General features: G+C 36.5%; 1 protein-coding gene across 1 annotated transcript; it reads left to right on the forward strand.

Annotated features, from left to right (window-relative positions):
• The first annotated feature begins 795 nt into the window (after positions 1–795).
• On the forward strand, positions 796–14,880 carry LOC122936223 (vasoactive intestinal peptide). Its single transcript, XM_044292314.1, has 7 exons — positions 796–993; positions 1,980–2,096; positions 6,765–6,905; positions 8,521–8,625; positions 11,375–11,506; positions 12,850–12,964; positions 14,706–14,880. The coding sequence occupies exons 2-7, from the start codon at positions 1,990–1,992 to the stop codon at positions 14,712–14,714; spliced, it is 609 nt and encodes a 202-aa protein (XP_044148249.1). The 5' UTR covers positions 796–993; positions 1,980–1,989; the 3' UTR covers positions 14,715–14,880.
• Positions 14,881–16,073: the final 1,193 nt, after the last annotated feature.

Below are 16,073 nucleotides of genomic sequence, written 5' to 3' on the forward strand. Positions count from 1 at the left end.
CCCAACAAGCAGCGTAAAGATAATTGAGGGGATGATGTATACAGTGACGTTAGAAAGGATAGAGATTAAAACGTCACTGTTATCTCACCTGAAGATCTACACTGTGTGAATGGATTCCATAGTCATATTGTCCAATGTTCAGTACAGGGCCACTGAATCTGGTGGTCCATTTTAGATTATAACATGATAATAAAGGCTTACTGTATCTAGAAATGGCAACAAGTTGAGGGCAAGTGATGACATTTTATCCATGAGATGTTAAGTGGCTTGTGTCAAATATTCATGTTTAATGAAAATCATTTCTGTAACTCAAATAGAATCAATAAATCAATCTTCACTGGTAATAAATAAGCACCTGCAATGTAGACATGCAGAATAAATGATACTGTACAGTACAGTCATGCTAGACATGATATACTTGTGTCCCCCATGTCCACAGAAGCCAGGCTGCAGTCACTGATGTGATAGGTAATAATTGCATCAGTGTTGTATGGTCCAGTCACAAGTGTAGAGCTGTTAATGACATTGTGGATGTGCAATCATTCATTACCTAAGTAAATTACCAGATACATAGTCATGCCTTATGGAATCCATTGATCACACAGGACTTCATCTGCAGCCCTAAGCAAGGAGGTGATGACGACTTTTTAGTGAATCCTCCTGGGATGTGGAGTGACGTCTTCACGTAAGCCACTTGAGTTAGTCTTGTTGACCAGCCCTTCTCTCCCACTCGTTTTATAGGAGCATGTTTCTGTATTAAATGAGACATTGTGAGGCAGCCTGAGAAGTGCACACTCCTCGCAGTGAAGGAGGAGAGCAGGACAAGATCACAAGCAACTTCCAGCAGCTGCTCCTCAGCCTGTTCTCCGGAGACTTGCCTGAGAGTTTCAGCACCAGGGATAGCAACCTCTTCATTTCTGTCCTCTAGGAAGTTCTGGAAAGTCAGCTCTGGTCTAAGGACCTACAGCAGGGAAGAGGGAGGCTGCGTTTTAAGTAAGTAAAAGCCTTTCTATTCTCATTTATTACAGAGAAAACAAACTAGCTAGGGGAATCTGAGGGAGAGAAGCTCAGGAACTTCTGAGCTGACTTCTGTAGGAGTGTATCTACAGAGATTAGGAGAAATATAATATACTGTATAGTAAGGAAGTGATAGATGAAGATGAAATAGAAATATAAAAGAAAATAAATATAGATGTCTGCTAAATGTAAGTTAATTATAGATATTAGATTTTATTATAGATATAAGATAGATAGATGTATACATAGATTAGATACCTAATATATCTTAACATAGAAAAATATATACGATAGTACAGTTTAGAATGTATTTGAAAGGTAATATACTTAACATGCAAGATGATAAATGGATAGATACAGTGAGAGAGAAGTACAATAGATAGAATTTTGAAAAAAAATCATAGTTCTAAAATATGAGATGGCTGAATAGGTATAGTAAGGGATGATAGATAGCTAATATCATCTGATTGATTGATGGATGGATAGATAGATATATTAATATAAGATAGATAAAGATTTAAGAGATAGGTTGATACAAGAAAGATTTTAAGTCTGATAAATTGATAGCTATGTACATCTGATAAAACAGAAGCAATTGAAATATGAACAATAGATAAAAGTGAATGAATACATAGATGCCTGTATATTACTAATTCAAAAAGCCTGCCAACTTCAAATATATTTAAGGATTTAAATGTCTGATTGTGGAAGGCATGGATTAATGATTTGTTACATGTTTAATATGGATTTTCTAATTTTCATCTTAATGTAGATAATTACAGTCATTCACAGTAAGAATAGGGTAGCGTTCTGTATGCCAAATCCAGATAGTCTAAAACTTTTTTTATATAGTTTATATTAAATTTGCTATCAAAATCTTACATTTATTGAAAGTTCATAGTATATACTAAAAACATATATTAACTTCACTACTTATAGTAAAATATATTGTGCTCCATTAGGGTTGAAGCGATGGAACATAGAAGCATCTTCCACCTTATGGTGTCTTTTACACTGTTCAGTGTTTTCTACTTTCGAGCACAAGCATTACCTCCTTTAGGAACCTATTCTAACAGCAGGTGAGAAATATTTATGTAATTCTTACATACTTTGGATAATTGTATCAATTATGGTTGGCGATCAAGATACAATACATAGGAATTTGCTGTTGTACCTTAGGTACAGGTATGTGGAATAGAAATGTATTGATCAGTACTATTGCAATAATATCAAACCTCCATTAAAAAAATGTTTCAAAAACTTTCGATTATAATCTCCTTGCCCAGTGAATGTTGACATCATGTTTTTCATCAAATGCATGGTCTGAAAGATTGGGTTAAGAATATTTAAATTTCCTTAGTTACCTAATTTATCAGGGGGAAGTATTGGTTTCATCTAGTTATATTAGGGTATTGCATCAACACTCATGTCATAAATGTGTTCTCTACATAAATAGTGTTATAGATTGCCAATACAAGCAGTGACAAGCAGTGACAAGTAGTAATCTGACTGCGGGATATCTAAAAATCCTGAAAAAAAATCACTTTTTCAAACATGACCCCTTTTCACTGAAGCAACTTCAAGACACAGAAACTAGCAAAATATATTTATATGGGATAACCATGTTTTTGAGAGGGTAACTTTGCCTCTATGGAATGGAGTATACAAATTAGTGTTAAAACACATCAGTAGACACAGGGCATGTATTCTGCTGACAGATTCGTAGGGCAGTAGTTGAGCATTACCATAAGTGCTTCAAGTTTATGTTTGGAATGTTCCCACTGTTACTAACTCCCTCATATAATGGTTAGTAACAAACTCAACTATTACCTAGTAACATGATTTGCGAGGCGGAAAAAAGACATAAGCCCACCCAGTTCAGCCCATCACCCAAAGCTGATCCAGAAAAAGGCAGGAAAAACCCATAAGGTAAAAGCCAATTTTCCTCATCTTATGGAAAAAAAATTCCTTCCTGACTTCAGTCTGACATCAAAATAACTACTTGGATCAACAACTTTCTAAGTAAAACATTGAAGTATTAAAATGTAATATTTTATAGAAATTCATATTCATGTATAGTGGTCCTAGTCATGGTTCATATACACTACTGATTTGACATTTGACTGCTAGCCTCTCTTTTTATAAATTGAAACAAGAGAATCAGTGATGAGCGGCAGGGGCAATATTCAAATTTGCGATTTTTTGTGAATATTTGGGCAAATATTCGCAAATTTGAGAATTCGTGATCTCCAGTCATTATTTTCTTGATTGCGAAAATCGGCAATCGAAAAATTCACGAAAAAAAATAGCAATCTGAAAATTTGTGATCAATACTATTCCTAAATTCAAATATATTGCAGCCTTCTCATTGGCCTACAAGCAAGAGTCAGTGACGGATCATGGGTACTGATGAAAAAAATCTAGAATATTCGCAATAACGAAGATATAGCACTATATTCTAGATATTCGCAAATTCTCGAAATGCCAATATTCGCGGTAAAAATGTGCAATTAGAATATTCGAGATCAACACTAAAGATAATGTCAGAACTGTACTGGTATATTTAACTAAAAATGCTTCTTACTTTCTAGGTTATGAAGGTCCTTTTGCCTACGGTTCAATGCAAAATAATATTGGAGTAGAATAGCAAATTTGTAATATTTGCCTATATTTCTTATTAATTAACAATCTCAGAGAGGCTTGATTGTATGTATTCACCCCAAATAATGACTTATTATTCTACAGGTCATCATCAAAAGCAAGGGATATAGGAGACATAGAGTAAGAGTCTACAAAGGCTCTCAGTGAAATTCTGACAGAATATATAATATCTAAAAGAATGTTTTCTAGAATTGTATGCTATATAGTCATATTCATAGAATCTGGAACATGATTGAAAATATAAATGGGAAATCCATGAGAGCAAAATGTTAAAAATGTCTCTCTATTCTTAACATGCTACGCATCAGTAACACAGATCCATCTAAATTAGAAGAATTATGGCATCTGTTGTGACACTCTGGTAAATGCCGCCATAGATTTCCTGGGTATATGGACTATATCTCGCATATGGATTGTGGAAAGGTTGTGACATCTTTACCACTTACCATAACAGTGTATTAAATAAAATTGACAGGTCATTTAATAAGCTTGTAAGTGTAACAAATCACTTGTAATCCAATATAATTGTTGTAAGCAATAAAACGCAACAATAGGAGGACATATAGGGGATACATTACTTTAGGAAAAGGCTTGTATCAATTGATATTTTTTCTTTTGATCTCTAGAGCTAGTGTTCTGTAAACTGTTTAATCAGGAGTTGTATTACCAATTTATTATTTAATATACCAAGTTATTAGGCTAATGTATTATTGTATGAAAAATACTAGGGATGGACAAATAATGCAATTACTATTGTCCCAATATCCCCCAGATGTAATTCACATTCTATTTACCCTAACTGCCCAATAAGGAGTCAGTTCCATGGTCCGCCAATTAAAGAGGTATTCTCAATTAGGATATGCTATCCTTCTATGATCTCCTTTGCATTATTTCTCTGTACAGTGCTGTCCTGGCCACTCACTTTGGAGGGGAACTGCATGACTCAATTCAAGTCAGTGAGGTTGGCTGCAGTTCTTTGCACATCCAGTTGGCCAGGAGGACTGCTAAACAAGCAATATTATAGAATCAGCTGAATGAGTGCTGTGGCCCTTCCTTCTCTGGGTTGGTGGGGGTCCCAGAGGTTGGACCTCAACTGCTTGCAAAGTGATGTCATATCCTACGGATATGCCATGATGACTTTATGAGACATCCATATTACAGTCTTTACTGTAAAGAAAACTGATCAAGAAATAAGCATAGCATTTCCGAAATTCTATATGTTCAGCCACATTATTCAGCTGTAGGTAATATCTGTGAGATAGGATAAAATGTCATACCCAAACAGTTAGTCAGCTGAAGAGTAATTGGGCCCAACATGAAGCTGTTTGCCTAAGATAAAAAAACTTACAACAGACACAAAGCAATGTAAACATAAATCTTCTATATAACATAATAATAAAGAGTAATGTATTGCATGACACATTGTTTTAAACCTCCAAAGGATCTTAAATACGTAATAACATTTCTTAAACCCACTGCTATTGTGCACGTCCTCCAACATGCTTCAAAATGCTTTTTGAATTCTTCAGCCAAGGCATGCACGTTAGGAAAATCCAATTGATGTAACAAGCACATTACTTGTCAGGAATCACATACTTAACTGTAGCCTTGATTCAAGGCGCAACAAGACCATGTAAGAACCTTGTCTAATTGACTTCATTCTACTCATGATTACTTTGAGTATATTCTTTTAGCTATCACGTCACATTTGTGCAGAACGTTTTATTTTTTCTTACAAATTTCAACTGATCATGTTGTTAAAATTTACCGGGTTACTATTAGCTGGTTAGCACTACACTTGGCTAGCATTCAATAGGCAACAACAATGAATACATCTTGCATCTATTAATATATTAGTTATTGATTAGCAGCCAACTTGTGACTGGTGGACGCAATGAGAAGGTTTAACAAGCTGCACAGTGACTTATATAGTTTAATCAATATTATGATAGTCAAGTAATCAAAGAGGAGCTTTCTAGTGGTAGGATGGTTGCAACCCATCCCCATTAAATGTGACTCCCATAAATAGGAAAAAGCCTCCTTTATAACTAGGGTACATTCTACTGTATATTAAAGGGGTTTTCTGGTTTATAAAACTCATTTTAAGTCACTTATTATGACATTCTAAGTTAAAGTTTTATTCCCATTTCGGCCATGAAAGGAAAGAAATAGTCACAGTAAGCGCCGCCTGGGGGAAGGTGGAATTATGGAAATGGCCAAGCAACGAGCACTCTGCTTTTCCATAATTCCTATAGCACTGAGTTTGAGCTATAAAAACAGCATGCGCCAGCAAGTTACACTTTTTCATGATTTCCAAGTTAGCAGAAACAGCACATCATGCTGGGCTATGCTACTTGTGTAGCGCAAATTTAGTGCTATGGGAGTTACGGAAACAGAAGAGCACAACCACCTCAAATGTTTTCATAGCTCCAGCCACCACTGGCTGGCACCTGCTCAGGTTATTTACATCTTGGCCTGATGGGAACAATAGAGAGGAGACCCTCATTCAGAGTGTTTATCAACTAGCTGGAGCAGAGATTTGCTATAAAAAGTAAAAAGGGACCTCATCTCTTTTTCTCTGGAGGACGCAGCATGTCCATGCATTATACAGACAGCCCACTGAATCAATGGACAGTATGTAATGCTCACTTTCAACTGTGGTGGCAATGTAGGGTGATTTAAATCCTTACCAGAATATATCTCAGCATATTGTAACTGACTGCTGGAGGTCTCAGTAGTGAGACACCATGTAGAATGTGTACAACCCCTTACTTAGATTTTCATTGAATGATTTATTGGTGGCATTGTGCATGGTGTTCCCAGTGGATAGAAAGAAATCAATGTCATTATCAATTCTGAGATATTTGATCAAAGACAATATTTTGACAAGATATATGTCCAAAGCTACGTAACATAAGAGGGTGTACACACAGAGAATGTAAGATTTTTATATGTGTGTCATTTTAACTGATGTGAGTAGGAATTCATTAATTCATTAATAGCATTGTGATTAAAGGTAATATGTGGAATTTTATAATGCGCTGTACATTGTGTTTCAAATAAATAATAAATATAAATTATTTCAGGCTAGGAAATATATTGTCATTTGAGGGAGCAAATGAAGCTGATCAGACACAGGGGACATTAAAACAAGATACAGACATTTTGCAGAACAATCTACCAGAGAATGACAAGTTTTTTCTGGACATGGCCCAAGGCGTTGGAAGGTAGGTATACCACATATCTGAACTATATATTATTTATTCCTTGTCTTTTTCTTGATATGCTACAGTATGAATAATTTGCCATGGTTCACACTCACCATCAAAAGTATAACTTATGTTAATTTCAGTGCCCCTGAAATCATTTTAATGTTTTTCTTCTATAGTTTTAGGTGGATTCTTAAAATATTTTGTGCTACTAAAAATCAATCATCCAACTAAAATTTCATCTTTTGATTTGTGGTGTTAATACTGTGGTTTGTAGCCACCAAGTTTTTTGTAACACACAGCAATCAACATGAAACTGCCATCATTTGTTGGCTGTTGTCATGGGTAACTTCCCTTTTTATAGAAACGTTGGGTTTATTAGTCATTACAATCTTCAACGTGTCATCAGGTGTTCTCTAGAAGAAAGTTTCCCTTTAAATGCAAGGATTGGTGGGTAGATCTTCAGTTAGTTCCACTTAAGAAGTGATTATGCCTAGGCAAACACAATGGACACTATGGGAAATTGTCCTTTTGCTTTGCTTTATGATGGAGACTGTCAGTTCACCATGAGATGAAGTTCTAGATGAATCAGGTTAGAACACAGTGGTTGATAAATCTCAGTAAGGATTCTGTCATTATACAAAAAGGTTTGGATCATTGCTTTAAAAAAATCTGTAAATGACAAAATGCGTCCAACCAAGTTTAAACCAAAATAAGGTAAATATTATATATGATATCAGATACCCAAAATTAAAAGTATAGGGGGTAATTTATTAATCTGAAATACGTCTATATTAAGTGTACTTCAGGCACAGATTGTGGAACAATAGTTAGTTGCGCCGCAATCTGTTTTTTCCATCTCTAAAAAAGTGGGCTTGGTGTGAGCGGGGAAGGGGACCGTCCAATAGGCCCATCTCATTCATAATTTTTTACGCCTGTTTTAGGCGTAGAAAATGGTCTAAGTGTAAGCCTACTAAGCACCTCTACATAACTTTTGCCATCCACTGCCAGGGCAGGGGCTTTAATAAGACAGGCGTCTAAAACGTCGGTCTTAATAAATGACCCCCATTGTGTTTAATTATTGCTTTCTTGGAGAAGGTCAAAAGTGAAGCCATGAATCTAGCAATGTAGGGGCCATTTCACACTGGCTGAGCGTATGACAATTATTGGGAACATGAGTTTGTACAAAGGCTCATTCCCATAATTGCCCCATGTAAAGGTCAAAGCAAAACAATCATTTGTCAAGTGATCGCTACTTTCATGCAGCATCTAAAATCATCATGTGTCAGCATTATAGTGGCCTGTCAAGAGTATGGTTTAACCAACCATATGCAAAGCAAATCGAACAATCATAATAACGATTGTTTGCCCCCCCCCCCCCCCTTAGAACTTTGTATTGGGCCATGTAAAGGGCACTTTAAACGAGTGCAGATCAACTTTTGCCGATCTGCACTCAATATTGGTCCGGTGGCCCATGTAAGAAGACCATCAGTGGGTTTCGATGACAACATGTAAAACGGTTACTTTTTTAATATGTGTTAAATGTACAACTGGGAAACCTTTATTACCATTTTTACACTATTTAACATAGTTTACAATTACATTTTCAAACTTTTATTTTTCATCATGCTAGAACATCACGACACGCTGATGGACTTTTTACTAGTGGATACAGTAAGCTCTTGGGTCAACTGTCTGCAAGAAGATATCTAGAATCTCTAATTGGCAAGAGAGTCAGGTGAGATTTCATGTTAAATTGAATATAGTTTTTTTTTACACAAAACAATATACCAATTTACAGGCCAAAATACATTTATAAGCTGAAGACTGGAAGTGGAATTTGGTTTTGTGATTTTAAGGAAAGACAAAGATTGAGCCATAAACTGGACATGTAGGTCGAAAATGCTGCTTGGTGCAAACATGGACTAACTGGGTGACACAGAAAGTTTAAGATGGCCTGTCACACTAAGAGATAATGTTTGTAAAAGCTACAATGCTGCCCATGTTACACAAAAAGCCATTTTAATATACCATATAGCAGCGGTCTTCAACCTTTTGTAACTTGTGTTACCATGAGTCATGGTTTGAAGTCTCATTCTGCTCAGAAAGAGAGGAGAACAGTTTAAAATATTGAGAAAAAGAAATAATCAAATTGCAAACATTTGCTGATAAATATTTCAGTGTCAAATTTGACATGTGTACCATCCAAATTGGATTTCCTCGTGATAACGAATCATTTTTTACTAAAATAGTGACTGAAAATAAAAAAATTATACTTGATTGCGGAGTGGCCACCCGCTTCTGTCTTGATGAAATTTAACCCGCCAAAGGACCTGCGGCAAATGTGAAGACGTCACCATGTGACCATAGTGGCTGCGTGTGTTGACTCCATCAGTGATGGCATCACTGTGCGCAGTGAGCATGATCATATGGAGATGTCATCAAGCTCGTGGCAGGTTTTCTTCAATCAAGACAGGAGCAAACTGCCTCACCACAATCAAGTGGATGTGGCGAGTATAATTTTTTTTAACCCCTGATTAACTCCCTGAGCACCTGAATATGAGTCTCAGGTCTCAGATGCCATGATCAGTGTTGAATGCGGCATCTGAGGGGTTAAATGATGGGGGGGGGGGAGAGTGGGATGACGTGATCTCTATTTCCCATCATTGCGCCCGCTCTATACAATGAAAAGCAATTTGTGGCAAAGTAACTTTTAACAAATTGATTTTCTAGACGTAGTTCGGCGAAGCTGCCGATTAAAATTTTAGATTTTTGAAAACTTCACTCATCTCTAGTTAGGATATGTCTGCAATAATGGCAACTGCCAATACATACAATGATAACTAAAAAAAAATTATAAACAGTTTAAAAAATAAAGATCATAGGCATTGTCATGTCTCAAAATGCCTGCACTATTAAAATAAAAAACATTTTCATCCCTTACAGTGAATGTCATCACAGAGAAAAAAATCAAAATGGCTATTTCAGTTTTCCCATAGCATCACCTCCAAAAATAATAAGAATTGTGTTTTTTGTTCCATGGAATTTTTATATCACCTTTCCACTACATTATATGCAATATTAAATAGTGTCTTTAGAAAGTGCAACCTGTCCCACAAAAACAAGCGCTCCATACCATGTGAATGGAAAAATACAATTAAAAAAGTTATGGCTTCAGAAAAGCAAAGAGTAAAAAAATAAAATACAAAAACTGAAAATCACAAGGTCCTATAGGGGTCAACCCTTTCCATGGCCAAACCCTGACTGCTTATTGCTGTGTAGCCTGCCAAGGGTTAAAACAGACAGGAAGACTTTATTAGCAGTAAAGTATAAAGTACTGTTTTTATTTCGGGTAGGAGTGGGGTTATAGTTTATCTGGTGTGCATTCCTGACCTCTCCCCAAACGTCCTCCATCTGCTGTCACGTCCTCATGAGGGACTGGACGAAAGATGGAGGATAGAGCTGAATGCAGAGAGGGATTGGAGAAGGTCCTGAGAAGCATCTATACCCTTCAGGTTCTGTGGACACAGATTGTGGCTCCTCTCTCTGGATACCCCACCCCCTCAATCCAGCGCTCCATTCCTCTATTGGGGCCTCCACTCTGCCTCGGGAGCTCCTTTGAACACTAACCATGTATGGGCAGTGATGTCACTGGAGATCCCTGAGGTTTCTGCTTAACAGAGGCCAATGATGAATGCTTTACATTGGCATCCATCAAACATAGGCTGCCATTGTAAAAATTGTATATTCAACATATATGTCTTTTACCTGATTCCGGGTGAAAGAAAATAGACATCTGCTACCTTATTCCATGCCTTTGATGTAGCAGTACACTGACACAATCTAAAAGGACATTGTTTTGAACTCCATCTAGCAATGGAAGCATTGTAATTCACGATGCTGTGTGCTCCCATGCGCACGATCAATGCTCCTCCGGGACATGTGACCCGCTCGCGGACCGTATATCTCGGAGGACATAAGGTCATGTGCAAGGGCCCATAAAGTGTTTTAGGCTTCGTTCACTTCACCGTTCAGCCTTTCCGTTCTCCTGCTCCGTTTAGGGGCAGGAGAACGGAAAGGACGGATAAGCACATAACTGACGCCAAACTGAGTCAAACGGAGCCCTTTGGACCCCATAGACTATAATGGGGTCTGTTATGTTTCCGCTCAGAAGAAGATTTTTAAGCAGAGACAAAAGTCCTGCATGCACAACTTTTGTCTCCGCTTAAAAATCATCTTCTGAGAGGAAACATAACGGACCCCATTATAGTCTATAGGGGTCCTCAGGCTCCGTTTGACTCAGTTTGGTGTCAGTTATGTGCTTATCCGTCCTTTCCGTTCTCCTGCCCCTAAACGGAGCAGGAGAACGGAAAGGCTGAACGGTGATGTGAACGTAGCCTTATGGAAAATAAGAAAATGCATTTTAGCTTGTGAATTATGTATTAATCCATTGTGATTATTTTGTGTCCTATTGTTCCCCATTTTAGTAACAGTGTTGTAGACGATCCAGTCCCTGTAAAGCGTCACTCTGACGCGGTCTTCACCGATAACTACAGTCGATTTAGGAAGCAGATGGCAGTAAAGAAATACTTAAACTCCGTTCTCACAGGAAAAAGAAGGTATTGATGGAGTAGTGGAAGGACTTTAATTAAAATCCCACTAACTCTGAGAATTGCTGTGGGACAAATGCATCTACTTAGTCATGACTGTCATTATCTTGAGGGATTAATTTGGATACTTTGCAGACAAGTGAAATGATTGCTATGTGCTGTATCTGGTGTAAGAATCCTTTTAAAGAACCCTTTCATTTCTCTTATTGTAATAATGGTTTTCAGTAGTACAGAATAAGAGACAGTATTACATTTCTATATCCATCCACTTTATCCACCTGCTTTGCATGATCTTTTGCATATTACTTTATTTTGACAACCTCATTTTTTTATTTCACTCATATTTTGAGGCCTGGGCAACTAAATGTGAGACTGGTAATACATTTTACTTTAAAGGGGTTGGTCACTTTCTTTTTTTACTGTTGTTATGTGTTTGTAAGATGATTATATGTCATAAACTAATATAACTTTTGTGGAAATTCTGCACAATTTTCTATATTTCAGAAGTTATTATGAAGTCTTTTCTGCTGTCCACACAGAAGTCATGGCTGCTGATGGAGGATCCTGTGACCAGGCAAATTCACTCTGTGTGATGTCTCCCTTGTTCAAATATGCCTGCCATCTGCACTTGCACTGTCGGGAGAGCACTGTTGGGCGAGCAGGCGCACTGTGTTTGAATGTAGGAGACATCACATGGAGGTGATTTGTCTGGTCACATGACACTCTATCAGCGGCCATCTTATGGACAGGACCTCTGTGTGGATAGCACAGAAGATTTACCTAACAAGGGGACAAGGTTTATGAAAAATAGCAAACAGAACAGAATATCAACAAAAGCTATATTAGTAAGTGCCATATAGTCCTCTTATATACACATTGGCCACAAGAAGCTAGAAAGTGGCCAACCCCTTTAAGTATACAAATATTATATATTATAATATTAATAATTAATATTCCCTATAACAATTATACATTCAGTATATAAAGTGTAGAAAGGAGCAAAGGCTACAAACTACTGTATGAACAATATAACAACATGTAGACTGAAAGTAAGTTGGTTATAGACACAGTTTATTGGTGGTTCATTCATCATAATTGATATCATAATATGCTTAGCTCTGGGTACAGGGTATTTTAAGCAGGTGTCACCAAACAATATGTAAAGATGTGTCCAACCTTAGCTCAAATGTGGTTAAGGTCTCCAAATTTCTCATGAAACAAATGTAATACAATATAGCAACATGCTATAACTGGATGAGTTATATTGACTTGCATGTAAGAACTTCACTCCTATTGTACAAATAGGTGGTGATAATGATATTAAGCAAAGTACTTTTTTGCATTTTTTATAGTCAAGAGGATATCAATCCTTCAAGTCTTCGAGAAGATGCAGATCTAAGTCAAGCTCCATTTTCAGAAAATTATGATGATGCCAACATTGACGAGTTGCTGAACCACCTACCACTGGTATGTCATTTCACTAAATTTCTCTACTCATCATAGCTTAGTTACTGCCATTACACCTAGTGAATTATTTTAGCCGCCTTAAAGGCAACCTGTCAACATAGTCATACTGTCTGTACCATGGGCAGTATGAAATCAAATAGACAGGGACAATTGTCAATCAAGCCAAGCAGGGTGGGGAGGAGCAGTGCAGCTTTGGGACCAGGCCATGATTTCATGTGGTTCGGTCAGCTTGAACCTGATGACAGATAAACCCTGTTCCTCAGATACTATGTCATTTTATTACAGACGTATCATTGTCTAAGGGTGAGCTTTTTCAGAGTGCACAGTAAAAATATGATATTATATTTATTAATTATATCAAACCCACTTGTATGTTCACTGATTTGCATGATAAACTGTATAACAGTCTTTTAATCAAATGTCAAGGGAGATCCAGCTAATCTTATTGGGGAGGGGGTGGTCACATGATCTAACTGTCAAAAGTAAAGGAGGGTGAAAGTACATCAGTAAATCAATATGTAGGTTTGTTGAACAGACTATTCTTTTTGCCAACACTTTCACAAACAGGAGGAACAATACATTCTGGTGGCACCTCTTTAATCCATGTAGGATATTGTACAATTTAAGCAAATTCTCTAACAACAATATGCAAAAGTATAATGGTTATGTTGCTCGTGGGAGGACTGTAAAGTTAATGGTGCAGCATCTGCTTCATGCTATGTTAATTTAGGCTGATCATCTGTGATTTTCTATGTTTAATCTAACATCATGCAGTTAAATACCTCAATGAATACTAAAACCTACAGTATGACATTAATTACAATTGATTATTGCGTTGTCCGTACATTATTTTAAAGCATTGAAATCAATGGATCCGCATGTATACCGCTAAATGCGGAAACGGATGCGAATCGGATACGGAAAAAAAAACCCGGTCGTGTGAATGTACACTTAATCTTGGTTTTAATTAAGCCCAAATCAGTTTCTTATAGACATCTGAGGCTTGTTTCGTGTTCCTTCTCATGTCTGTACCCAATTTTTATATGTTACCTTACCATGCAAAATGTTTTATTCTTGTGTAAAGGTTAAGTGATGATGTCATAACACATTTCCCATGATGTGATTGAACAGGGGTGAGCATATCATATGTGCAGTCTGTGCCTATGTAAGCACCACTATGAAAATTATTCTAAGAAACATTATAAATGCACGTTGGCGATGGATTGACTAATGTGGTATGATTACCACCTTCTCTCATGAGACAGAGGTTAGCCATGAGCTAACATACTGTTCTTGCACATGACCATATTCACCACTGGATCTGAATGTCTAGAGCGTTCACAATTGATAGCAGTCACAAACTACATGGAAGATAGTGGGTCCCATAGCAAAGTTTAAAATGGGCAGGATAGAAGGGCTTGATATATGTTTGCCACTTAATAAGCTTTCCATAACCTTTGGACCATTTCCTCTGAGGAGTGGAATAGCTACCTACATAGCTGATGGGACACTTTAGGACAATGTCTGCCTTTTTTGATACGTGTGCCCTTGGACGACATAACAGCTCCATTGACCAATCCATTAACAAATATGTCTAGTCAACTACTAAGTTATGTTTGCAAATAATTGAACTTTTACTACTTTTATTCAAATAAATTATAGTATCATTAAATTATGTATACAATGTATGCATTGTATGCTGATATTCATATGCTATGCTTTTTTTCTCTTTATCTTTTAGAACCTTTGAAGAACGCCACTCTGTTGTCTAATCAAAAGAACAAGTTTGCTATATTTTTGAGTTTGACATAGTCTTTCAAAGAGATTACTTCTGTATTCAAACCAAAACCAATGTCGTGAGGTGAAAATTGTGGCCAATCTGTTTCTTATATTTACAAGTCGATGGTTACACTGTAAATATTACTTTAGAGATCTCTACCTAAAGCTGTAAATAGATATGCAAACTTCATGGAAAGCCTGTGATTTCATATGCTTTAAAATCTTTATTTCAATAAACGCATTTGAAAGATGAACACAGAAAAAAGGACAGTCTCACACTTTGTAGGATGAACTATTTTAGGGGAGCTTAAAAACAAGCACTGGATTGAACCTGTAAACAAGGCTGAAGGCTAAGGAAGGCCAAGTGTAGCCTTTTGAAGACATCTCACTTTTCTCCATGCTAAGTTAGAGATATCTACTGGTCACTGAGTAGGAGAACAATAAGGTGACCTTCTTGCCCATAGTAGCCAGAGTTCAACTGTCATTCTCTTAAACTGCACTGTAACAATGATGAATGATAGACTCATAGGGTCCTTCAGGCCACAAGGTAATTTGAACCCTCAGGCTTGAGCTCTATGATATCTGGTGTAGACTTTCATATTCACCCAGTAAAATCACATTGGATTTTGATTACAGAATAATTCTTAAACTCCAAAGATAATGTAATATGTCTATTTTCCAAAATATATACACTGAACCTGGCCCATATGAATAATGCACATTTTTGTGATTTATATTTAAATTGTATTTTTTTTAAGATTTTGATAATTTCGATCAATATAAAAGCTGAATGTATCTGTCATTTTAATGTTAGACTGTAAAATGCTGAGGATCTTAAAAGGTTAAAACATGCCTAAAGGAAGATAGACAGAAGAGATTTGTTTAATGTAAAAAAAAAAATTATCTACAGCTTAAATATTCAGAAATTAAACTGTGTATATCTTTGCTGATGACAGCATTACTTATATATAAAGTGGATACTGGGAAATTATAATATTTTTTCAAAATGAATGTAACTTATATAATATGCAGATAATAAAGAGATTTTATCATCACTGCAAATTCTAATGGTTTTGCATTTGGACTGTGTCATTCTATCTTCTATCTTACATGATGAGAACATGCTTAGGATGTCACTGTTTTACTCCCGATACCTGCACTTTATATATAATACAATATATGTAGGGTTTTAAATAGTTAGGTATACACCGACCAGTCATAGCATTAAAACCACTGACAACTGAAAGCAAACACCCAGTTTTTTAAGTTAATGTGTTGAAAGCAGGAAAAACGGGCAAGCTTAAAGGATTTCTAACACCTGATTTTGACC

Source organism: Bufo gargarizans, chromosome 4, assembly GCF_014858855.1.
Source record: "Bufo gargarizans isolate SCDJY-AF-19 chromosome 4, ASM1485885v1, whole genome shotgun sequence".
NCBI lineage: Eukaryota > Metazoa > Chordata > Amphibia > Anura > Bufonidae > Bufo > Bufo gargarizans.

Bases quoted from the DNA above. Each gene is read 5' to 3' on its own strand.
- LOC122936223 (XM_044292314.1), top strand. From the start codon at position 1,990: ATGGAACATAGAAGCATCTTCCACCTTATGGTGTCTTTTACACTGTTC. The intron at 6,906-8,520 runs GTAGGTATACCA...TCATCATGCTAG, and splicing joins ATGGCCCAAGGCGTTGGAAG to AACATCACGACACGCTGATG. The intron at 11,507-12,849 runs GTATTGATGGAG...CATTTTTTATAG, and splicing joins GTTCTCACAGGAAAAAGAAG to TCAAGAGGATATCAATCCTT.